The 26196-nt window shown below is 46.7% G+C and overlaps 3 protein-coding genes across 7 annotated transcripts in view; all 3 read right to left on the reverse strand.

The window, feature by feature from the left end:
• Positions 1-9398, reverse strand: part of LOC120905027 (RNA-binding protein fusilli) — a 79244-nt gene extending 69846 nt beyond the window's left edge. Inside the window, exon 1 of one of the 2 annotated variants that reach the window (XM_040315646.1) lies at positions 8720-9379. The gene's annotated coding sequence lies outside the window, so the exon portion shown is untranslated. Of the gene's footprint in view, positions 1-8719 lie in introns of both variants that reach the window. The other variant, XM_040315645.1, reaches the window with a different exon arrangement.
• Positions 9399-10992: 1594 nt separating this feature from the next.
• LOC120903357 (mannose-1-phosphate guanyltransferase alpha) lies at positions 10993-13245 on the reverse strand. The gene is made up of 4 exons (XM_040312751.1): positions 12884-13245; positions 11934-12814; positions 11745-11865; positions 10993-11673 (listed from the first exon to the last, which is right to left on the reverse strand). The coding sequence occupies exons 1-4, from the start codon at positions 12921-12923 to the stop codon at positions 11429-11431; spliced, it is 1287 nt and encodes a 428-aa protein (XP_040168685.1). The 5' UTR covers positions 12924-13245; the 3' UTR covers positions 10993-11428.
• A 1903-nt stretch (positions 13246-15148) lies between these two features.
• LOC120901510 overlaps positions 15149-26196 on the reverse strand; it is a 34098-nt gene continuing 23050 nt past the window's right edge. For 3 of the 4 annotated variants that reach the window (XM_040309522.1, XM_040309523.1, XM_040309520.1), the window contains one exon: positions 15149-24702. In XM_040309522.1, the coding sequence (XP_040165456.1) occupies positions 18761-23677 (4917 nt within the window). In that variant the 5' untranslated portion in view covers positions 23678-24702 and the 3' untranslated portion in view covers positions 15149-18760. The remainder of the gene's footprint in view (positions 24703-26196) is intronic. The other variant, XM_040309524.1, reaches the window with a different exon arrangement.

The raw sequence follows: 26196 nt of genomic DNA on the forward strand, positions 1-26196 counted from the left end.
ATGTGCACTTCAAACTTCCTCTACAACAAGCCGAAGAATCATTACGAAGAGCCTTTTAGACCTTTACAGGATTTTCCAATGTCACTTCCGAATATTCACATCATTATTCACCACCTCCAAGATGTTTTTCAACAGCTGTCAAATGGCAAATTTGCATTAAAATAAAATTTCAGTTCTTACACCTGGATTTTCAACACACCACAAACAACTGTCAAACTCAATCCAGCTTGAGACGTGTTGAAAATCATGCTGAAGAACCGAATCATTATTGTGATGCAAATACAACATTTACCAGCTCTTAAAAAAAACGTTGTAAATTGACTCGAAAAACCCTGTAAGACCTTGATAAGAATTGAAGAAAATGAAGAGTTTGAATCATGTAATGGAATAGTTTAATAACTTCGGGCAGAGGTCTCCAAACTAAATGCGATGACTTTGTAAAGGTTCAAGTAAATATTTAATTATTGTGACTATTTGTATAGAAAATTTTGTAGTTGTTTTTTTTTCGAGACGCTTCGAGACGCTAGACTAAGCTTCAATAATGGAAAGCTATAAAGGTTTTGTATATTCTGTTAGCATTTTCTCACAAAAACGAGATTTAAACGTTCGCACTAGCTAAAAACAACGGAAAAACTGGCCCTCAACATCGTTCTTTGCGAAGGTATGCGGCTCCGCAAACTAAAAAGGACCCCTGACGCTTAGCGGAATGTTCGATAGTGACAAATCGATAGTGGAATGTTGCAAGCATACTGTGGAAATTTGCAATCACACAATGGAGTGTTGCGACCGAAAAGGGGAATTTTCCAAGCATACCGTGCCGCTGTAAACACATTTTTTTCACAAAACATTTTCGTTAATTTTACTTATTTATCATGTTTAATTATGACTCTGCGGAAGGAGTTATTCAGATATCATGTGCTGATTCCACATATAAAAACAACTCAAAATGATGTCAATGTTCATTTCAATTTTCAACTATAACTACGTAATTCGTCTTAACAGACCTCGTAAGTCGTAACAGACCTTAATATCTAACAAAAATATTATTAACATTTGTTTTAGCAATTTCAAACAATGCTTTTTCTTGTACTAAAGAACAATTATATGTAAGTGCAGTAAATTACAGTGCTTAAATAAAAAAAAAAAAAACACTATTTCATGACAAATAAACGTGAGCCTGGACATGGTCAGTATGCTCCATTCACTCTATTCACTCCATGCACATAATTAAACAGCAAATTATCAGCTCATTGAAGCAGAAATTTGCCATTAGACGTTTCAAAATTAACAAAAGATTAAATTTGTGTTAAACCAAATGTAAAATTCTCATTAGTTAGGAATGAAAAACACTTTAAAAATCATAATATACCACTCCTAGCAATGATATTTAGATGTTAGAGATTTGCTTGTATCTATTTTTTCGTCGTTTTCTAGCATACCATCAGCCCATAGTGCTACCCTACCCCAGTGACCAACACCGCCGCCAATAGGAAGCGAGCAGCAGAGAAGAGAAATTAAATAAACGTAAGCGCGCAACGAGCAAAGGAGCAACAAAACGTACCAAATAAAAAATGAAACAAAAAAAAAGCATCGTGCGATGCCGAAAAACAAAAAGCATTTTTTTTTTTCAACACGCGTTTCGACTTCTTTCCATTTCTCTCGATTAACCAACCCTCTCTTCTCTCCTTTACTGCTTCCTCTACCTTCTCCACAACTGCATCATCAGTACAAATCGCAGCAACAAGCAGTTGGCGCACTTTCTGCCAAGACTCCACACACGCAAGGGATTCCTCTGCTGCGCCGCTGGATTGTCTCTGCCTCTGGCGCTCAAAAAAGGGTTTCTCGCCCAAAGAATGAATTACAACACAACCGCAAAGGGAAGGGAATTGAATGAATGCTGCAGAGAAACAGCAGCAGCACCATCATCGGTAGAGACGTTCGGGCTACACGAGCATCCTCCCCATCAAAGTATTCATCACACGCCACCACCGAGGGTGGTGGCACACACACACACACGGAACGGAATGTCCACAAACCGGACTTACCAGCGACCGGTTCGAGCGTACGCTGGAGTCACCACATCGCCATCGTCATCATCATCTTCATTCCTTCTCCTTACACAAAGCAACATCAAGCCGACGGTAGAGAGGTGAGCAAAGAGGGAAGGAATCAAGCTGAACGAGTCAAACCCGTGTACACGTGTCACGGAGGATGACGCGCGGAAGAGCTAGACACACGCGCATTTTCTGGCGTCCACAGAACGACCGAACACATTCTAGGCTGGACCTTAACCGCCCAGAACGCCCAGGGTCGACCCCCAACAGTACCGTTTCCCACATATTAAGCTCCCGAATTCTAAATCGAATTCTAGTCCAACATCGATCCCCCAACTGAATCCCAACTCCAACAGAGTGCGTAGAACAGGTTTTATTAGGAGGATGATCACTTTGGAATGCCGACCAAACAAAATCAAGAAGCAAGGAAAAATGCTAAACCCCCCCAAAAAAAACTCTTAATGGACAACAACCGATCGAGTAAGAGTTCATCGTCGCCATTTTCGGTCTCGATCGGACCCACACACACACACAGAGACGCGTAGTAAATCAACAAACCACCCAAAGCGGAGACGACGACGTCCACTGGACAGGTGTCACCTCGCAAAAATGACGCCAAAACGCGCGCACACACACCCAAAGGGGGTTGTTGCTCGCGCGTTGACCAAACACATCTTCTTCTACCCTGCGAGAGGGGGGGGGTGTCAACCCCTCTTTCACACACACACAGATACAAACAACCGCAGTGGATCGTATTCCATCCAGTCATCGCGAGAGTCCGAATCAAAAATGTATGTGTGTGAGAAAAAGAGAGAGAGAGAGCAATGAGGGCTCATAAAGCTAATTGATTCCTCCCTTTGGCGTGCTTACGTTTCTAATCAAACGCACCCGTGCGAGCGCGCGCGTAGTTTCACTGCGATTGCATTTTTTTTTTTTCAATTAATTCTCCAACTTGACTGCGTGTATGTGTGTGTGCAGTGGAAAAGGGAAAACATGATGATAAAATCAATCTTTAAATAGAGAGCGCGAAAGGGACAGTGGTGTATCGAATCGAATCCGTCGTAGACGCACGCGCGTACCGACGACCTTCGACAGGCGGGCGTGGAAATATGCTGCGCGTGTACAGCAGGGCGCGCACTCTAACCTCTAAGCAATAAACCGATCCGACCGTAAGTCAAGTGGGTCGACCCGATGATGATCACCGATTGGTCGAGAAAAGTCAAGAACCAAAACAGAAGGGGGTTCGTTGCTTACGCGCACTGACAAGTCTTTTGAGTGTCACCAGGAGAAGACGAACCTTATTTTATCCCATAATAATTGGATTTCGTTCTATGTTTTTGTAGTCTGTGTTGAACACTATTTTTTACGTTTTAAGTAAACAATTAGTAAATTTAGTAAATAAAATCATTCAAAAGAGACTTCAATGCGCGCACATACAATTTTAAAACATTTTTTTTAAAGATCCATCCAATAACAGCAATAAATCCATCCAATTTAATTAGACGCTCCCGCAAGTGACACTACTGGTGCAGCAGATTAATGGCTCTAAATCCACCACCATCATTAATCCAACCGAAATAACAGTAAGCGACACATACGGTGCAGCAGAGCAGCAAGCAAGAAATATGCATTTAGCTAATCGGCAGACGACACACACGATTCATATAGGCGAATCGGGTGGGAAGGACGAACACATCCGGTTTTCTGTGCTCGCATGCACGACACAGCGGCACGCCATACCAATTAATTACACTTGATTAAATTTGTCTGTCCTAACCCGTTTGCCGTTTTCCGAGATTCGTTATCCGTTTCGTTGCCGGCCCCGTGTGCGTGTGTGTGTGGTGGATTATCTTCTCACTCCATTTTCCCATATCAGTGCACGAAACCGATCGTGCTGCTCCGTCTTTGCCTTGTCCTTGATCTGTATTCTATTAACAGGTTGTTTTTCTTGCCCCCAAATCCTATTGCAGATTAGGTTATCTTCAAACCTGTTGTTCTACAAAGCAAAGCAAAATAGATTTATTATCATCAACGGATCGAACTGAAATTGAACTGATTCAAACCCAAAGCCACTGGATTTCAGGTCGAGCCGCATCGCACAAACCGGATGCAAATAAGCATAAAAGATGTTCTTTTCAGAGCTGCCTGTATTAAGCCACCATATAACGGCGTTTGCTGCAACCGTTACAAAAGATAGCAGAGCGGAGGGCTGGTTTGGTTAGGAGTTATTGATATTTGATCATTAGAAACATGTCGTTGGATTGTTAGCGTCCGCAACAAATGGGACATTAGCGTCGAGGCTGGGAAGCCATCCCAACGGTGCTGTGACAAAGTCGTCGGTTTGCCATACGGCAGCTCGTGTGTTCAAATCCGCACCCGAAAACAGGTTCTTACACTCTAGTAACTTATGACAGTTTGTGGGTGACTTATCGTAGTGTAATAATCTAAAAAGGGGAGGAAATATTAATATGCACACATATGTGCAACAACATTGTGTTGACTGATTGCACAAACACACATACTAACCCCATAGTAAAAAGTGTGGGAAAATTCAACCCCTCGACAGCAACAGCACCCCAAAAATCTGTGTTTGACGAAAACACTTGCTTCTGACCTCCCCTGGCAAATGCAAACTTTTGTTGTTCACTCTCTCTCCCCCAAAAAAAAATGTTGCCACCCCTGTGCAAACACAGACACACACACGCACACACACGCACAGTTCTTTATGCTCTCCACTGAACAACCATGGCTCGTTTATCATGGCTGTTTTGCATTCCACACACAGAGAGACACCCCATTTCTACACCTTTGGGACCACCGCACGCTGTCCTGGGCTAACATTCCCGCCACCCATTCGCACAGCAACTTTGTGTCACCTGTTGCGCTAAGTGGACTGTGGGTTGAGGAGGAGGTAGGGAGAGAGAGAGCAGATCGCGGAATCAAAACAAGTCGTCCCAAACGACTACCGAGAAGACATTTCCGCCCCACTCCTTTACAACATTCCATAAGCGCTGCGTTGTATCCATGGCAACCAACAACAACAACAACAGCTCCGACAGAGACTTTCACCTGTACGGGTGTGCGTGCGTTTTTTTTTTTTTTTTTTGAATATTGTACGAAAATGATCAGCAGCAAGGGTGTTCTACTTCCTCACAGACGGCCTTAAAACGGCGGGATCTATGACCGGGAGTTGTCACTCCATCTGGGAATTAATACATTTAAACTTTGCTCCTGGGTTCTCCTCTAAAAACTGCTAAAATTATAGAATATTTAATATTTCGCTAAAAGGCTCATTTAATCTTCCAAAGAAATTCTTTCCATCTTATCCATTTTAAAACGGTTCCTCAGCTTGAGTGCTATCTGTTTTTACCTACTTGGGACATCTGCCACGAGAGATCAAAGGGAAGCGAAAACGCTTCCAAAGGGCGTGGAATTAATTTAGAAAATTAATCTCCTCAAAGCAAGATCCAAATTAATTCGAAAGAGAGTGTTGTGAATGTGCTTCTCCTATAAAAACGGGGCTCTTGTTTGTTTAGCCTAAATACGGAACCGTCCGATCGGAGGAGAAAAACAAACAAACAAGCATCTTAAATGTCCTCAGAAGTGAATTAAAAAATAGTGAGCTATTTAAAATTTAAAACTAATGAAAGGACGCAACAGATTTTTCGCCGTTAGCTTATTCTTGTTATTTGTTTTTTTATAATCAAATACTAACTGAATATATCAATTTTTTGCCTATTTCTATAAAAGCTCGTTTTTTGTTTTTCAACCCTAAAAATTTTGATTATGTTAGTCACAAGAATAGACTATATATTTTAACATAATCATTGCGGGCTCCAATACAGGCTCTCGAGGGCCACATGCTAAAAATGAGTCCAAATGTACGACTTACAGCATATCGTTCCTTTACCAAAGTTACATTCGACTCCATCATATCAACCTCTGTAAACTATCAACAATTCCTTTAAAAAAAAAAAGATGCCTACTGAAGAGGAACTGAAAGCCAAGTATCATATGCTATCGGCATTTCCATATGCAAAACAGTGTACTGCCGATCGCGCAGCCCAGGATAGAAAATCCGGACATCTCACGGCACATGGGCAAGGACACAACGTGTGATACATGGTGACACACAAATCGAAAACAGAAATCCAAACAAAAGTGCCGAAGTTCTTTTCCAACACCTGCAGCGCATACGATCTTGTTCCACTAAAATAATGGAATTAAGTTGTCCATGGGGAATGGAATTTAATTTGGTCCTAAATCACTCACATGGGCTTTTCTTCTTTTTTTCTTCTTCTAGGTACCCCTTGACGTTAGGTCGATTGATTGTCTAAACTATTCGTGGAGAATTGTCGCGCATTCGACGAAATCAAACTAGCGCTAATTGATCTCGCAGGGGTGTGAGATACATGAAGCTTTCCCACCCAAGTGTGTGTGTGTGTGATTTTGTGATGAAATTCCGATCGATCGATTCCAAATGCTGCAAATTAATTAGGTAAAACCGGCATCACACAAATGCACACATTCCTACAAAGAAAAAGCATTAAATTGTTGTTTGTCCAACGTTAATTTAAAAATCGAGACTTACGCAGCAGTTACGAACAATAACGCGCGCCATATCCCTTCTAATGCCGATTGCACAATCCGGACACACAAACACGCCGGACCTTCAAAGTCTGCTACCTTCTTCCTCATGCATCACACAAATCATATAAAGCCAAACATCACAAAACTTGCTGAATCATTTTGGCGTATGACAGAGTGTGCTGTGCCGTAACGAGGGGTTTGAATTTTAAAAACCACACACCAACCTACTCCCATCTTAAGGCATGCCCAGGGGGAGGGGGTTGTTTACCGTTTAAGGGGCTTTTGAGTGCAATAAAAATGCCTTTAAGTGTCTGTAGAATTGATTGAAAGGGAATACAAATTAATGCTACCATTAGGCAGAACAAATCGTCGCCGAAGGAAGTTGTGCTGCAAAAGCAAACGGTCTCTAGTGCGCACGCTGCTGCTCTCCCTGGTAGACCGTCGCATAGACACGACACAATTTCGTTCGGCCCCGAAATTAGACCGAATTTCGTTAATGTGTGCTAATTGTTTCGTCATCATCACCCAGCCCTTCGTCGTCTCGTGAAAGAGTTCAGACTTCAGTTCAGAGTTGGTGTTACTTCATTTCTTCCACCGATAAACGGGACTGACCGTTTTGGTGACGATCGTGTTCTGACGAAAATTGCAATTTTTGTCCTTTTTTCCCCCTCTCTTTCTCTTTAGAGCGCGAAAGCATAATTTCACCAGCAGCACCACCGGTGGTGCAGGTGCACCGTCCCTCTAACCTACAAAGAAGAAGAAAAGGGGTTGCGCGGGATGAGTGAAAGAATAGTGCTAGGGCGAGACGCTAATCGCTTCGTTCTGTGTGTCTCTCTCTCTCCTTCTCTCTTACCCTCCCCGCAACAGGTGCTATCATAAAAGCTGCATTCCCTCTTTGGACCCTCTTTTTTTGACTTCCACTTCCACACAGGAGAAAGAGGAGTCTCCTGTGCTGTGTGTAAATGAGGTAAGGTTGCGTCTGCCCGTTTTATCGCCCGCTCACGCACACTGACGCAGCGACGCCAACATTGCTGTGTAAAGCCTGTTGCTGCTGCAGGTGCACACACCACCATCATCACCTTTTTTCCCATCATCACACACACCTAGCATAAGCTGCATTTTTATGTTGCCTCAAGGGCCAAGAAAACTCAATGGCCGTGCGTTTGTGATTGTGTGCGTGTGCCCGGAGCTTGCGTGTCGCTACCTGTGTGTGCCACCAAAATCAATCGATCCAGGTAGGCCTGCCACAGACTCGCTCATATCGGTGAGCTCGGGGTGTGAGGCACGATCTCACCAACACACACAAACGAAAGACCGTGTGCAGCGCGCCGCGCACGTAAAGTGGCTTTTAATGAAGGCGGTTTTGCTTAATTGTTTTGCATCCAAATCCCTCCGAACAAAGAACAACACACACAGAATAGGTTTAAGTGTGTTAAAATTCACTTAAAAAATGGGAAATTTCACGACAACTCGTGATAAAAGGCAGCAAAACTCGGCGCTTCTTCTACAGGTGAGAAACCGTTCCAGGTGAGAACACACACACACACACACGCACACAGGTGGTGAGAACAGCACTCCAGGTAAAACCATTGGCCCTGGCTCGGTGAGACACGGTGAAACAAACGCACACAAACTCAACCAACTGTCACACACGATAAATTTCGGAAAGCAAAACAATCGCGCACGCACGCACACACTTTGGCTTTTCTTTTTGGAGTGTGTGGTTTGGACAGTTTTGCACAAAACCGACGGGAGTGTCCTAATGTTTTGCCGCTCTTTAATTTTTAGTTTTAAAGAGGGAAAATCGTAGTTTTTGAATAGTGTTGCTAACACCTTTCCCATTTACCATCTGTCTAGAGCTCACGCGCATCCACAATCACGAAATACGTCAGCGAGCAGGTGAGCGATGATGTGTGCGTGTGAAGCAAAGAAAATAAACACACACAAGCCACCTTTGATGTGGCAAAAGGTGTGTAGTGTTGGTTTGAAGTAAAAAAAACCCCTCTTCTCTCCGTTTGGAATTGTTAATTTCCCCATTCAACATACTGGGGTTCAACTCTTTTCACTTTACTCACCTTTATGTTCTTATTAAAGTAGTTTAATCAGTTAACACGTTCAAAAAACTCCGCAATTTGCGCACTTTTGATACGAAATTGGTGGAAATACACTCCAATTTTCCCCCACACATACACACACAACGAGCCGATGTTTCACTGTTTTCCGCTTCACGGCACATGCAGCCAACAGCACGAGACACACGATTTTCCAAAGTGAACTGCGGGCTCAACACACAACAAGGATATCAAAAACACTGTACGGCGCAAAAGGAGGTCAGTATTCGGCGCACTGCAAGAGAAAGAGAGCGACACACACAGGCGCAGTGTGATGGAATCCTGTATTGCTCCTGTCCTGTTGCTGGAAAAGGATGCGGCGGCAGCAGCAACACACTCGCGCACCTTTTTACTACACCTCACACACACGCACCGTGCACTTTTTTGCTTCACCTTTACTTAAATTGTTTTTTCACTATTCACTGGAACGGCGCACGATGGCCACAATCAACTGTGGAACGCGGCAGAAGGCACGAATCAGTACTCTATCGGCGAACGCGCAACAGGTTGAGAGGCGAAAGTTGGGCGCAAGCGTACGAAAAGCACGTCTACACTCGAGCACAGACGGGCAGCTTCTATTGCAAGCACACTACAGTGCCACACAACGGCACCTGGCGGCAGCAGCAGCGGGCTCACTTCCACTGAGTGCTGCGATGTATGCGTGGTCGGTGTACGAATGCGTGCGTGAGTGCGTGCGCGCTACCTTTGCCCGTGCGATTCCACGTGTGTGCAAGTGTGTGTGTGATTGTGGTTGGCGCACTGTTGGAAAAGTTTTTGCGTGAAGAAGGATGAAAAAGATTGTGCTATAAATTAATGTGAATTCTATTGTGACTTGCAAATGGTTTGCTTTAAATTGTTAAATTCAATCTAACTTATAACGGATTTTTGGTGGAATTTTGAAAAGAAAATTATGTCCATGGTCGCCTATGCTTAACGTTTAGTGTGCACAGTGCATACCCTACGGGGAGAATGGTAGCTCAGTTTAGGAAAGTTTGAGCTACTTTTGGTGCATCGACTGGAAGTCTCTTTTTAAAAGACTTCCAGTGCATTCCAGTACTGATTTTGTAGCTCAATTTTTCTTTTTAAGCTTTTTCTTCCTTTTTTGATAACATCTGTCTTCTTTTTAGTTTTGGTTTACCCTGTCAGTACAATAAAAAAATGCAATAATGCAATAATTATACGATGCATTATTCTGATAAAAATTGTAAAAAACTTCTAGGAATAGTTAAAAAGATAAAGGAGTTTCGATTGAAATAAAAACTGTTACATTATGATCCGTCCTGGTAAGAAGACACTAAAGTCAGAGAAAATTCACACACATTGTTTAAATTCCGTCTCTTTACTACGTTTATTCAACAAAACTTATCAATAGGGACCATTTAATGAAGTTTTACATATGTTGCAATCACGCGTTTTATAACATCATGAGGGCAGGTGTGTTGTAATAGTTTTTATTCAAATTGAAACTCCTTTATCTTTTTTATGAGTCATATAAAAAATCTGAAAAAATGTTAGACGTTTAATATACAGTTCTCAAAACTATAAGAGCCATTTCGTAATGAAAATGTTTATAATTTAATAAATGGTTTTTTACGTTTTGTAACTGTTTGCAACAAAATCCTTTCAACTTTGAAATGCTATAACATAGAAACGGCCGCGAGTGGAACCAATATATGCTATAGAAACTGTATCAGTTTATTTAATTTTCATCAGAATATTGCATCCATAAATAAAAGATGCTTTTAAAAGATAAAAGTCTCCAAAGTCGCTGGCTACCCGGGTAGCCCGGTTTCCTGGAATAGGGGTATTGCCAACATTAATTCTAAAAAAAACATAGTTATTATACTCAAAAAAACTCTACGAAAAAAATTCAGAGAAAAATGGCTGTGGTTTACATATAGATTCCAAATTCAAGCCAATCGGATTCCTTTTGTCAGAGAAATAAGCAAAAGAAATCGATTTGGCTACCCATGTAGCCGATTGCCTGGAATAGGGATAAAAAGCTTCCACTGCATTCCAATCCTGATTTTGTAGCTCAGTTTTTCTTTTTTGCTTTTCTTTCTTTTTTTTACTACATTTGTCATCTTTTTAGTTTTTTTTTGTTTTCATTTTACATTTTTTTAGACAAAATTACATTCTCCAGGTGTTGCCTAATTTATTTTCTTTCTTGGTTTTATTTTACAAAAACGCCCAAAGCAAATTATTTGCTAAAATGTATAAAATATAAAAAAGCTAAATATGGTATAATAAGGTAAAGGTTTTATTCAAGTTTGTTAAGATCCCAGTAAAAAAACATGTTTATTGTATCACGAGCTTTTCCATTCGATTTATGCCAATTTGACGGGTCTTCCTTATCCTCACACTTGTTAATGGCAACGTTTCACCTGCGCTTTGGCGTTTCTCTATTCTATTGTTCCCTCTATCGGTAGTATAAAACTTAGAAGTGGCAATTTTTGACAAAAATTTAAAAAAAAATGTGTTATCGCAACAAAACAACTCTGGCAATTGCCATTTGCTAGTCATCGATTGTACGTCTTCAACCTGGTCGATTGTTTCATTTGTGGCAAGGGATTTATATTGCTCTACCCGTACTTCTAACGTGCCATTTCTTTTCATTTCTATTGCGGGTTTTCCTCCGATTTTCACTTTCCTCACGTTTCACTTTACTACCCGTTACAGGATGATTTCATTCTTAAAGCTACGGCTCAGCTCTTTGTGCGGCAGTACGATCGAGTTCAGGACGATCATCTCCGAAGGCACACTGACGGCGTAGCCCAGTATCGTGATGGACGGGTTTAGCCGGCCGTCCGTGTTGAACAGCGGTGGATTTTCCATCTTGGCGAACGGTTTGTTCGGATCGGGATCGCTCGGTGTGCCCTCGACCCGTGCCCACATGCCTATCTGCGAACCACGACCAACTGCAAGAAAGAAGGGGAAAAGCAAAAAAGGTTAATATTGATTTAATCTTGCTTCCGCACTCTATACTCACCGATGCTGTGAAGCACTAGCGAGTGATCTTTGATGACGGCATTCTCGAGGATGATTGATTCGCGAACGCGCACTCCCGGACCGATCACCACGCCTGGGCCGATGGAAACGTTAGGACCGAGCTTAAAGGAAACATTTCAAGATTAAACGTTACAAATGCGTCCTTTGGATAGAAAGCGCCACTACTCACTGTTGCCGTTGGATGCACCGAAGCAGTCGGATGAATGTGAACGTCCGGTACGATGTTGCAAACGAGATTTGCATTGTCATTCTCCGTCTTCAACCCCGCACTAGCCAACCGTTCCGGATGTGCGTTCTTGTACAGCGCCAAGTAATGCCGATTGGCGTAAATGGCCGACCCAGCCGTCTTAATCTGCGACCACCAGTTGTTGACCGGAAGCGCATACAGCTTCCCCGTCCCTGCCAGCGGCGTCAGAATTTCTTGCTCCCACTGTATGTGTCCACTGTCCTTGCCGTTGCCATTGTTCAGCATACTGTAGTCCTGCTGCTTCGAGTGAAACACCGCACCCATTTTGGCGAAAATATCCATCGAGCACACGTACACGCCGCAGTTGATCAGCGTGGACAGGTACGACCGGGGCTTTTCCACGTAGTGCGTCACCTCCTCGTCCTTGCCCAGCACCAGGCAGCCGTAGTGGACGGCCTGCTGGCGGGTCGCTTCCGTGCCCATGATCGAAACCAGCGCCTTCTCGTTCTTGCTGCGATGAAAGTCGTACAGCTCCTGCAGCGGGAAATCGGCACACACGTCCCCGTTCAGCACGAAGAACGCGCCCGGATTGCCTGACCGGATCTGGTCGCGGAAGTGGTACATGCCGCCGGCCGTCCCGAGCGCGGTAAACTCCTGCAGGTAGCGAATGTTCACATCGTACAGGTTCTGCATGTTGCTCACGAACTGCTGCATCTGCGTGGCCGGATAGAAGCCGAGGATGAGGATCTCCTTCAGCTCCTTGATGCGCACGCACGACTCTACATGGTGCTGGATGATGGGCTTGCCGGCCACCGGGAACAGGGGCTTCGGTGTGTCGAGCGAGAGCGGGCGAAAGCGCGTTCCTGTAAATGAGGGGCAAAGAGCCGGTGAATAAGAGCGCTTCGATGCCGGTTTGCTTCACGTGAACTTACCCTTCTCGGGGCCACCGATCAAGATGACTGCCTTCAGCATGGTAATCGGGGTGGAAGTGCTTTAATTACAACGTAAAAGGGGTAAACCATTCGACACGTAGCACCGATAAGCCGACACGAGTGGGATTTGCTAGCACGATGCTGGAGATGCTTCTATTTGTTTGTGTGTGTGTGTTTGTTGTGAACGTGTGAACTACCGCAAAGTAGAATAAACAAACAATATTCAGCCTTTTCCAGCTACACTATTAGAACTAACTAATTATGCTTCAAAAACATTTCGCCTCTAACTAAGCCGCGTACGCGTTCTTTCCCGAAACGAAAAAATCGCTCACAATTCCTTTGTTGACATTGTTTGCAAATGACAACACATCGCGAATAAACAATTCCACGTCAGTTGCTGGTTTGGTTTATCGCATCGGTTCCGTTCTTCGGATCGGATCTCAAAGCTTTTTACGCTTTATTTATGTATAATACAGTTCAATGATCCATTTATTCACTAAATTAAGTTAATTAAAATGTAAATTATAAAATATTTTACTCTTTGAACTGGTTTTTCAAAATGCTGTTTTGCTTGAAATAAATCTAATCTGATCAATTTTCTTCCGGCCGTTTGTTTTGCTTGTGGCACGTAGCTCCGCCCCCTTGTGCTGTGCTGCCGGATGCTGTCTTTCAAAGTGCCAGCAAAATTGAATTTGCAATTGTTTTCTACTGCAAAAGAATGATAAACGAAATTAATAACGACAATCGAACACATGAATTTGAACACACAATGTTTGTTTGTTTTCAACTGAAAATCGAACCAGACTTATACCTGGAAGTCGAGTTCATTCTCTTCGAAACTGCCCTACAATATAAGTAATTGAAGTAAACATCATAGTAAACATTGCCAGTGTTTTCTGCGGCCATATCGTGAGTTCGTTGACCAGTTTTGCGTGATAAACTACACAAATTGAAGTATCGATTTCAAGGCGCAGTACACTATCATTTTGACCTAATCGGACCTCCGCTAAGAAACTGAACAGACCAAACCGGAAAAAAGAAAGAAAGTAAGACAAGGGTTTAGTTTCGTTCGAGCTGTCGGATGCCATCCGAACAAGGCTGAGGCAGTGTTGAGACATCAGACATCCTCAGACAGTGGTCAAGCCTGGAAAACGGATAAAACTGGCATAACTGCGGCACAAGATTTGTTGAACGACCATCTGGGAAGCAGTGTATCAGTTGACGGCGATAATCTCGAGGTAGTAAAGGAGTTTTGCTATCTCGGGACGGTCGTTACTTCGGACAACGGCATCAGTAGCGAAATCTGGAGACGCATTGTTCAGGGGAATCGTGCTTACTATGGGCTTCACCGACTGCTGAGATCCCGCAGACTTCGAGCCCGCACGAAATGTGAGATATATCGCACATTGATTCACCTGGTGGTCTCTACGGACACGAGTCCTGGACCATTCGAGCGGAGGACGCAAACGCTCTGGGCGTGTTTGAGCGACGCATCCTCCGAACCATCTTAGGGTTTGCGTTTGGATGAATCACGAGCTTGCTGATCCTGACGATGGCGAAGGCTGTCAGGATACGCTGGCTGAGGTAGGTCATGAGGATGCCGGACTCATGCCCTACCAAGAAGGTGTTCGACAGCAATCCCCAGCTCGGCATAAGGCGCAGGGGAGCACAGCGAACTCGATAGCTGGACCAGGTAAAACGAGACCTGACGGAGATCGGGTGTCTGCATGGATGGGAGGCTTCAGCCAGGGACCGAGCATTCTGGAGAATGATTGTCGACCGGGCCATGTCATAGAGATAGATAATTATTAAACATCAAGCACCTGTACCTATGAATTGACCCACCCACCAGGACGACTGGTAAGAAGTTTTACATTTTTTCGGATATCATACAAACATTAAACGTCGGTACATCCGGTGGTTTTTCTCCAAAAATTAATTCATTTTATTTTGTTAACAAAATAATCTGACATCGGGTTTGTGTGTTTAGCTGTGGTGCTAAAAACTGGGCGTTTTTATGTTTGTATTTGTTCATATTGCAGTAGAAATAATTCCTTTCAGGTTTGCACATACACACACACAGACACGTTTCACTTTATCTCTATATCATCATCGGTTTGTTTTTTAAAATGCGAGGTTTGGTGAGGATATAAAGAAAAGTAAAACCGATCCTGAATCCTGAAATGTTTGCAACCTGCTGGAGATGGGGGATGCGTTTTTGCGTATACAAAGAACAGAGTTTGTTGCTTTCTTTAGCTTTTTTTGTTTAACCTTAGCTTACTGCTACGAGTTTTGTTTTTTTAGGAATGTAATAGTACTTTTGGAAGATAGGATTGAATTTGCTACACTTCACGCGCTTACCGAATAGTACGTGGAACTGAGGTCCGTACAAACGTATACCAAAAACAAACAAACAAAAAAAAGTACGAAAACTAACACGTTGTGCGTTACAACTGTTGGCAATGGAATGGTTAATAAGATTACGTTAAACATCAAATGAGTGGCAAGGGAAAAATAGCATTAATCCCCAAAAGAGGAAAAATCCATACACAAAAACCGTCCCCAGAACTGCTCGCACTATAAGGCAGTGTCGTTCTACTTCATTTGACGAGTCGTTCCGGGAATGGGGGGTGTGTGTGTGTTTTGCACTAACGAATTTAAATAGAGTCTTTTACAATCAACTACGCAAAAGGAAACAGACACACTACATACACACACACAAAGATGAACGTTTAAGTTTTTGTTCGCTTTTGTTTGACACAAAATTTTGACACCAACAGTTGGTTTGAAATGTTTTTCACTGAAGTTGTATCGATTGCAAAAATGGGGAATGGCTTTTTTATCCGTTGAGGTGGAATGGTGCTTCTTGCAGTTTTGCAGCTTAATTTTGCCGCTCTCTCTTGTCTACTCCTTGCTTTGATTGATTCTAACGATTTTAGACATTGAACAGATATAAATCTCGTTTGGGTTTGTTTTTCTTGTTTTGTTTTTTACCATTTCGTGTTTTGATATTCGGGTGTTTTTGCACATTTTCGTTTTCTGTTTTACCACTTGACGCTATGTGTTTTTAGATATTTAGTACGTTTTTACTTCTTCTTCTTCTTCTTCTTCTTCTTCATGTTTTTCCTTATATACTAATGCGAGGGATGGCGACTTTTGCGTGTTTTGCGAGTTTTTCACACAGGACACAGTGTTTTGTTTTGTGTGTTTTTGTTGTTGTTGTTATATTCCTTAACTTAACTTCCTACTCTTTATATATTTATATATATGTTTCTTATTACGTTTCACAAACCATGCGAGGTTTAGCGTTGCCTTTGCACACTCCGTCCGGAAACCCCCGCTCCCCTTGGATTTCCGGAGGATGACCGGGAAGGGGGTAGTAGGATTATCCGTAGCATTTGTTCTAGCATATAGCGCCGTAACCAAACTAAAAACATCGTTTTTTCTTTTTTCTCTCACGTTCTTCCTTTCCATCTGCAGTTTTGTGCGCTGTTCTGTTTTCCCCCTCTATTTCTCCTCTTTTGCTACTACTACTCTCCAAATTTTCCTACTCCAATAATGCCTGTGGCCGCGACCCGTGGCGTGACGGTGTTACTCTGCTGCACTGCCATTTAATATATTATATTAAATTTGGTGCATGCATAACGAGTGTCTACCTAATAAATAATTTACTTTCTCCCCTTCTTCTGCACTGGCATTTTGTTTTGTTTTTCTCTCTTGTTTTGCTTGCTGCACTTACCGCTCTCTTAATGGCTAAGGGTTTTAGTAGTAGTAGTAGTAGTAGTTATTTATTTGCTTCTGCCCGCGTGTGCAGTCTACCGCAATGGGCGTTCGTTTGTTGTGTGAGTGTGTACTAAGAGCCTTCGGTTGATGTTTATACTTCTGCGCTGGAGACTCAAGGGGACCTTATTACGTCACTCAATGCAGAATGTAGCAATGCTTCATACAGTCTGCCTGTGAGTGTATATAACGTGTGTATATGTATATATTATAATGGTAGTTTTGTAATCGTGTAATAAATGCGAGGTTATTAGTTTCTTTTCACGTCTTACTAAACCCTACTACTAAGCGTGGGTCCGGTTTCCCCAGCCGCCGGCTCAGGCTCAGTACACACTCACACTTTAACAGACAATGTCCATTGGCGAGCAGACACGCACACACGCGGGTGAAGGAATATGCGAGGTTTCGTTACTTAGAAAGGTACAATAAAAGATTTTATCTTATACTTCTAGAAATGTCCACAGAGTTGGATCTGGGCTGATCGTTACTGCGCGTGCTCCTCATCTATTTTACGTCTTGGCGATACACTCGGTATGTCCCCCCACTTTTTCATCCAACAAAGGATCCTGTCCCTGCTGCTCCTATTCATCCTCAACCGCACTCAACGTCATAATACCACTAATCACTATGTTATAATCAGACACCAAAGGGTAGTAGAGTAGAGTAAGGTAGGAAGTAGTACATCCAGTTTACTTAAACACACGCATACAATACCATATGGTCGTTTAGGCTAGCTTTTATCCTCCGAATACAATACACGCATAGATTGTTGTGGGCGACCCCGGCTTTGTCTGTACACGTGCGGTCCCCTTTTCCCTTCTTCTTCTTCTTCTTCTTCTTCTTTAAAATACGCATTTCATGTCGATCTCATCACGTTGTCCTCCAATCGGTAGTAGGAATGTAGTATTTGTTGTTCTTGTTGTTAGTAGTAGTAAACGGCTAAAATCACACATACTTTCCTTTTTGCATCTAAAATCACGAAGGAAATCCTTTGTTCATTGATTATTTTTGTTTGCGTTCGTTTGGCTTTCGCGACCGAATATTCTACTCAATTTTGAGCTTTAGCTGACCATGCTGTAAACTTCTTACAATGTTGCATTCTTACTTTAAAAATAGCAGGCACCCAGCACCATCAGTGTCGTTTAGAGAAAAAAAGGAAATGGAAACGTAGTGGTTTTAAAATTCACCAAACAAATCGAAGCTTAATTTTAGTGTTTTTTCAAAATTATTGCTTCCTCCGTTTGTGCTTCTATGATCCAATTCTGTGTTTTCTTTTGATTTTTTTCCCCGATCCATCGTCGGATGTAGATCCAAAAAAACAACAGTAGCTCACTGACTAGAACAGCAAATACAGGGGTGGGGGACCAAATGTCTTATTAGGGGTTTTGTTGAGATTGAAAGAAAACTGTCATTAAAAACAAGGATATACGAGACTCAAGCTTAGCTAGAGCAAAGTGGGTTGGCTTCTGAGTTTAGTTGCGTCCCAAAATTCGATTACGAAAGTCTGACCAGAATATGAGACGGGAAACCCTGCCCCCACGGGTGAGGTGGTACTACACGACAGGAATGATAAGAAGTATAAAATATTCCATCTAAAAAAAAATGCTACGCATACTGCTCTTCTTCGAACCATTCGATCGAAATAAACCCGCCCAATGATCGTGTTCTTCATACCGCAAGCCAGCTAAACGCAGACAAATTCGGGACGCGAGGAACTTTTTGTTTGTGGGAAGCCTTCCAACAAAAAAAAAAAAATAGGAAAAGGGAAACCATTTTCACTGGAGCATATCAGAAATGTGTATGGCCATCGGTTTGCAGCGCTACGTCACGTCACGGTGCGCTCGAGTCCTCTGCTGTGCAGCACACAGTGCTAATCGACAGAGGCTCACCACCGCTCTCTTCCAATCGAAGATACAGCTCCAAACACCGACAATATCCATTGCATTATTAAGAAGTCCCTTTTTTGTGGGGCTTCAATCGTGCAACACCGAACAGCGCACGTCTGCAAAGCGACGGGAACACATTTCCATTCTACTAAAGGTCACTGGACGACACTGGATTGGCGGTGGTGCTGCTGCTATCTCTGGCTCCTCGCACTCACATCATACCCGCCGGATCGAAGTAGCGCTGCGGTGCGATCTGCGACTTTTTCCTCTTCTTGCTGCGCAGAAACTCGGCCACCTCGTAGTTTTTGCACTCGTTCGCGATCGCCAGCGGCGTGCGGCCGTTCGCGTCCTGCTGCTCCGTCTGCAGCCGGCACCAGTCGACTAGAAACTGCACGATCTGCAGATTGTTCGCGTAGCACGCCTTGTGCAGCAGGCTCTGCTGGTTGCGGCCGTCGCGCACGTTCGGATCGTACTGCAGCTGCAGGATCATGAACTCGAGCAGCCCGTAATGATCGACAAACATGTGGATGGTGGGCAGCTTCGCCAGCTGCTCGATCTCCGCCAGATGGAGCTTCAGCAGATCGATGTTGGCGCCCGCCCCGATCAGCAGCTTCATAATGTCGAGCTGGCGCGAGTACATCGCCTGCATGAGCGCGGTCAGCCCGGAAGCGTTCCGCTCGTCCACGGCGGCATACTTCAGGATGAGCATCCGGGCCGCCACAATGTTGCCGTGCCGGGCGGCCACGTGCAGCGGCGTGTCGCCAAACTTGCTGATCGCATTGATGTCCGCGCCGGACTCGATCAGATACGCCGCGATTTCGTTACACTCGATCGCGATCGCCACGTGCAGCGGTGTGCTGTCGTACGGGTCGCGATACTGCAGGGCCGGCTTGCACAGCTCCACGATGTAGCGTACCAGCTCGAGCGAGCGCGTGTAGACGGCCTTGATCAGGCAGAGCGACTCGCTGGTGAAGCTGCAACCGTTGCGCAGCAAAAACTTCAACATCCGCACGTTGCGCTGCTCGATCGCGATCGTGAGCGGATGGGAGGCGATCGCACCGGACGACCGGAGCGTTCGCTGATGCTTCGCAAACACCTTCGCAATGCGCAAGCTGTTCCCCTGGACAGCCCATTCGTACGCCGTCCGGCCCGTATCGTCGGCGGGGCTCGCGTCGACACCACGCTCCAGCAGCAGCGCCACCATTGCGGTGTGCCGTTGCTGAACGGCAATGTGCAGCACGGTTTTGGAAGCGCCATTTCGTCGATTCAGCAGACTCTCCTCGCCGTCAATCGTTGCCGAATGGTCGTCCAGCAGGTAGCGCAACATCGCCAACCGCCCGTACGTGGCACAGAGATGCAGGACCGTGTTTTGCTGCTGATCGACGAACGTCAGCGTTGCCTGCCGCGTGTCGACGAGGTATTTCAGCGCCTCCAGATTGCCGTACTCGATCGCTCGCCTCACCAGCCGGTGCCGGTCCGAGTTGATGTCGATGTCGTCGCAACAGAGCACCGGCAGCAGCTCGTTCTCCTGATACTGTATGGCGTAGTGCAGCGGCAAGCGGTCGGTGCCACTGAGCGAAGTAAGCGAGACCTGCTGCTTCACCAGTAGCTTGGCAATGTCCGTGTGCCCTAAGCTACAGGCACGGTGCAGCGCCGAAGTACCATCCGACGTCTGGGACGCGATGTCAACACCCAGCTTGATCAGCTTCTTGATCGCCGCCAGATCGCCCTTCTGCACGCACTGATCCAGCACGGTCGTCCCATTGCCATCCTGACAGTTCCAGTTGATGTCCTTCATCTGCTTCGCAATCTTCTCGATAAACTCCAGGTTCAGATACTTGACGATCTTGCCCAGGTTCACCGTCAGCTCGAACCGCTTCACGCACTCGAGAAACACGTCGTACGCGCGGAAGTAAAGCGCCATAAACAGGATCGTCGCCTGGCGCTCCTGCACCGTGGTCAGGCTGAAGTGCGCATCAATAAACAGCGAGTTCGAGCTGCGCACCAGCACGTACTGGAAGAACTGCTTCTTCTCGTACGAGATCGCCTGCAGCTCCTCCGACAGGTAGTCGACCATCTGCTTCAGATTGTTGCGTATCGTATGGTCGATGATCTCGTACTCCGTCGACGGTGTGCCGTCGCACAGCACGCCCAACCGCATGCCGCGAATGTCCGCATAGTCGGGCGTCAGTGCCTGCAGCAGCTTCAGATCGATCGTCTCCACCGACTTGAACAAGCGCTCCTGCTGCTCCACCCAGCTCCAGCGCATCTTGTAGTTGTTGATCAGATTCTCGTTGATCGCCAGCAGCTCGTCCGGGTTGGCCCGCTGGCTGGTCGGCGGCTGGTACAGCTTAAACTCGTTGCTCTTGAAGATCAGCCCGTTCAGGAACACCTTCACCTTGGTGCTGTGCGTCAGCGTCAGCATATCGTACTCGAGCGCATCCTGCCGCAGGTAGTCGTGCAGGTTGCGCCCGCTCACGTTCGCCGACTGCAGCTTCAGCACGTACTGATTGTCCTGGAACACGCCCAGATCGGTCAGTATCTCGCACAGCTCGAGCAGACAGTGCTCCAGCGCGTACTCGACGTGCGGGGCCGCCTCGTTGATGAACTGCGTCACCTCGTTGAAATCGCTGCACGGCAAAAACTGCCCAATCAACTTCAGCTTCGCGTCCAGAAACGACTGGAACTCTTCCCGGTCCATGCGCTTGTTGCGCTTCACGATCGCGTCGTTCACCGGCCGGTTCGTGGACTTGAAGAACATCGTCAGCACCGCGTACTTCTTGTCCAGGTTGTAGCAGTTGTCGTAGTAGCTCTGGGACAGCTGCTCGTGCAGCACCGCAAACTCGATCGAGCTCAGGTTCTGCAGGTTGAACTTCTTCAGTATGTCGTTCGTGTAGTTCTGGTGCAGCAGGCTGTCGCACGGTTTCGTGCGCTCCGGCACAAAGTGATCCACGGCAATGTACCGCCCGACGTGCAGGACCTCCACCATCGTGACGAAGTTCTTCGTGACGCGCTCGTCCATCTGGTACTGGTACAGATAGTTGGTGAACAGGTGCAGCAGCTCCTGCATGAGCGGATTCAGCAGCAGCAGCTGCTCGTCGCTGCAGATGTCGTACTTGGGGTAGCTTTCGGCCAAAAAGGACCCCACGATACGGCGCACCTTCGCCATCTCGATCTCCGTCCCGCACAGCTGCATCACGGTGTTGAAGTTGGCGCTGATCGAGGCGAGCGCCGCTCGCTCACCGTCCCCCTTCGTGAGCGTCTCGTACCGCTGGGCCAGCGGACGGTAAACACAACGCAGCAGATCGCTCAGCTTCTCGTCCTGCTGCTGGCTGAACGTTTCCTGCAGCTCCTCCACCACGCGTATGCAGTCCTCCAGCTCGAAGTGCAGATCGTCGAGCGTGTGGTTCTCGAAGTACATCCGGTTCGCGTCGCCCACGAACTGATTGTAGCTTGCCACCTGCCGCCAGTTCTTCAGCTGATGCACGTTCCCCAGATAGCACTTGTACGCCTCGAGCATCTTCAGATCGTGCACGTACGCGAAGTAGCGCCGCACCGACTTCAGACTGCACTGCACCTCCGCGAACGGCAGCACCAGCCGGCCGTTCTCCGCCCTGTCCGAGCACGCCTTGTAAAGCGACACGTTCGGCTGGTAAAAGTCCCGCACGTCCACGTCCAGATTGAGCGGCAATATCTTGTGCACCACGCTGTCCAGCTTGCGGGCGATCGCCGGCGCGTACCGCGTGCTAGCCACCGTTTCCGCAATGACCTGCAGCGTGCGCTTGATCGCCAGCACGCCCGACACCTGGTACTGGGGCAGCTGAATCCGCGCTATCCCGTCCAGGTAGCGCAGTATCTTCTTGATCGCGTACAGCTGCGCCACGTGGTCGTACGTTTTGCGCAGCCGGCAGAAGGTGACCCGGTTCCAGCGGCCGGTCGCGCGCGTCAGCTCCACAAACTCGGGCGCCCGCAGCTCCTGCCGCAGCACCTCCAGCTCCGGCTTGGTGAGATTGTTCACGTACCGCGCCTGGATGGCGGCCAGCTCCGGGTTCGCCCGCAGCCGGCCCTTCACGTAGTAGATGAGCTTCTTCTTCAGCACGCACTTCTTGCGCCACAGCCCATTGATGGCCTTGGTCGATTTGGCCGGCGCCGCGTCCCGTATGCAGCAGAGCAGATACAGCAGCAGCTCGTTCGACCAGCGCGTCGACTCGCGGCCCCGGTTCTCCGCCAGCTCGGCCTTGATCCGCTCCAGCTCGTCGCTGACCGCACCGAGATACTGCAGCACGGTGCGCTTGTTCAGCAGCAGCTTGTACACCTCGTAGTGCGGTGCCTTCTTGAAGATGGCCAAAAAAACGGCCAGCAGCCGGCAGATCTCCTCCACCGGCACCGACCCGACCAGCTCGCGCTTTTCCCGCACGAAGAACAGATTGTCGTACACGATCTTGATCGCGAGCAGGAACTTGTCGTCGTAGTCGTTCAGGTTGTCCGTGCCGCCGTAGTGCTTGGTCAGGTAGCGCGTGTACTCCACGATCAGCTCGATCCGCTGCTCGAGCTCCCGGTCGAACTTGGGCCGGTCGGGGCGCGGCTGCGCCGGCGGATGATGGTACGCGTAGCTGTAGTTCTGCAGCTGGTACTCGAGGAAGTTCTCCATGCTCTTCGTCAGCGGCACATTCTTCACGTACAGCTCGTGCCACACGCTCGACACGTACGCGATCTGCTGGTGGATGTCGAACGATTTCAGCTCGAGAAAGAGCTGCAGCAGCGGCACGGAGCCGCGCCTGATCAGCCGGTAGAAGCACCGGTAGTCGGTCAGGTTGCGAAACTCGACCGCCAGCATGAACTTGGTCACGTCCATGAAGTTAAGGTTGATGGCCAGCTCGGACGCGGTCAGGTTCATCGAGTTGCGCAGGTCGCAGTCCGCCCCGGACTCGACCAGGAACTGGATAATCTCATTGCGATTCTGCTGCGCAATGATCGATAGGTGCAGCGGGGTGTTCAGGTCTTCCGGCGTCTGGTAGTCCAGCACAAACTCCTTAAACTTGGACTTGATCTTGCTGAAGTCGCCCTCCACCACCAGCTTGCAGAATTCACCGGCATATTTGCTGACATAGTAGCTCGGTTGTGTCATTCTTTAACGCCGCCTTTCTTGCTCGTTCTTGTTGTGTTTGCTCTCTCTCTCTCTCTCTCTCTCTCTCTCTCTTTCTCTCTCTCTCTGTTTTGCACTCTGTGGTTGATCGTCGTATTACAATTCCTTTTTGTATCACACATAAAACACCCTTCGGGGAATGGGGAAGGACAGAATGGTGTGCAGAGCTCTTCCTGCACACTAGTAGCTCTGTGCTACGCCTGCTCCTACGTGATCGCTTCCGGTCAGCTGTGCCTGACGACAACGTACAACAACAGTTCGTGTAGTAAGATGTGGCTCCCGGTGGCCATTGCCTTTGTCCGTGCTCTCGTCGTGGTAGAAGTTGCCGCTCCGCTTGCGGTTTCGTTTACTGCCGATGTTAATGCTACTACTGACGCCGTGGTGCAGTTGTTTGCGCCTCATTGCTGGAAGGGTGCTGCGTCCATTGCCGTGACCATCGTTGCCATCGTTCCTGCGTTGCCGTTGCGGAAGAAGTGCTGCCATCGGAGTCGCACACACCGTGCGCAATAGTCAAAAGCTTTTGTGAGCTCGCCAGGCATGCTACACCAGAGTGGTTGGTGTTGAATGCATCCTTCTGAAGTTGATCCTGCTGAACTGCTGAGGATGTGATCCAAGATCCAAGGCTCCACCAAACACGAACGATTACTTTGCTCAGCTTTGCGACCCAATGTCGTCGTTTTGGTGCTGGGTGTGCAACGACTCTTATTTGCGCAAGCGCTTCCAGCAGACGTGTACCGGTCGGTCGTGGCCGTTTATTTGAGCCTTAAGACTGTTTTCCCCCCTTCCAGTGTTTGTACAGCGATCGTGCGCAGCAGCAGCAGCTATCCCTTCGCCGGCCGGTTCAATAAAAATTAGTCTGACCCTTTGCGAACAAGCTCGAACCGCTGCCGCCCCGCCTGGTGCGCTTGCTCGATGTGTTGTGTTGTATGCGTCGGACGGTGTTTAATTTGTTTGGATGTACTCGGATCCTTGAGCGTCGCGGCGCAACGTTAGTTGACGAGCGTTATCTAAAATTTTAAAAGAAAAAAAAACACGAAGAACATACGTTAGCGACGCGGGAAGAAGTGGGAAAAAGTTCAAGCAAATCGGAACATTGAGATGTGTTGTAGGCACAATTCGGGCAGGGGAAGAGGAAGATCGGCGGGATGTTAATAAATAGTGCTAAATCAAACAAACTGCGCACATTACGTCGATGCGTGCGCATGTTTGGAACAGAAAGCTGGAGAGAGAGAGAGAGAGAGAGAGAGAGAGAGAGAAAGAGAGAGAGAGAGAGTGTTGAAAAAAACACTCGCTCCTTCCCGAAGAGGTGCGCAACATAAATGGGTTGGTCTGTTTTGGAGCACCTTTTGGGTCGTGCGATTGAATGTTACTCCCTTCCCATTCCTTCCTCTCTTTCTCTCACTTATTCTTTGAGGAAAGCAGTTGGAAGTGTGTTGCGATAAAGGAAAGCGACGAACCCCTGGCAAACCCATTAAAGCAACACCTAATTGGTAAACCGATGCCACCGAACCGGACGGAGGGGAATACGTTGAAGGGGATGGAAAATCGAACCAGAAGAACCGATATGCAAACGAAAGACGTAACGAACGCCTCAGACATGGGACCCGTGGTATATAAATCATACGGAAATATTAATAGCATAGACAAATAGAAGCGGCATCACCTCGTGTGGCTGATTTCTCTTGCGGACACGAGGTTCCATCTTTAAAGCTGCGTATTCCAGAGTACTGGAGTTCCTTACACTGAGCCCCTGCGATAATGAGGGACTCGTGCTGACATTAAACAAAACTCGTCGTTGTCGTCCCCCATGTCCAATCTCCAAGGTCCCACACAAGCGCAACGCGTTGATGATGATGATGTGCCCGAGGTGGTAAAAGATCAAGAAATACCAATGCGCACGATCCAAAACCAAACACACCAATGAACCCTCACCCTTCCCGAAGAGGGTGAAATGCAATGCCGCTGGTGCCTCGGGAAGGGAAGACCTCATAATGAATATCCAAGGTTCACCAGCAACTTCAAGTTGTTGGGGAGGAGGGCTTTATACATCTCCAGAAGATATCCTCCACCCTTCCATTACCCCGTTTTGTTTGTGAGGGTGGAGATGATAGGCCAAAACAGGCATGAGAAGAAGAGAGCACTGAAATGATTTAAACGTGTTTGCATCGATGATTCCGTTTAAGCTTACGCCCGTCACAAGATAGAACATACACAGCCGAGGCCCAAAGTGGGTGAAAGATTGAATTAAAATGGATCGAACAGACCACCCTTCCTTGTGGCTTCTCCCTCTCGTTAGGGGGGTAATGTGTGAGATTGTGTGTGTGTTGCAATGCTTGATCCGTCGCTTTAATTCATTCACCCCTTTCTACGGTGTCGGAAGGAGGAGGCCACGTAATCTTCCCGCTAAATAAGAACCATGTTGATCCAACGAAATTGTGGCCTCTCTCTCTCTCTCTCTTGCTCTCTGTTGCTCTTCCCACCACACTCGAGTGGCGATTATG

This window comes from Anopheles arabiensis, chromosome 3 (genome assembly GCF_016920715.1).
Source record: "Anopheles arabiensis isolate DONGOLA chromosome 3, AaraD3, whole genome shotgun sequence".
Classification (NCBI taxonomy): Eukaryota; Metazoa; Arthropoda; class Insecta; order Diptera; family Culicidae; genus Anopheles; species Anopheles arabiensis.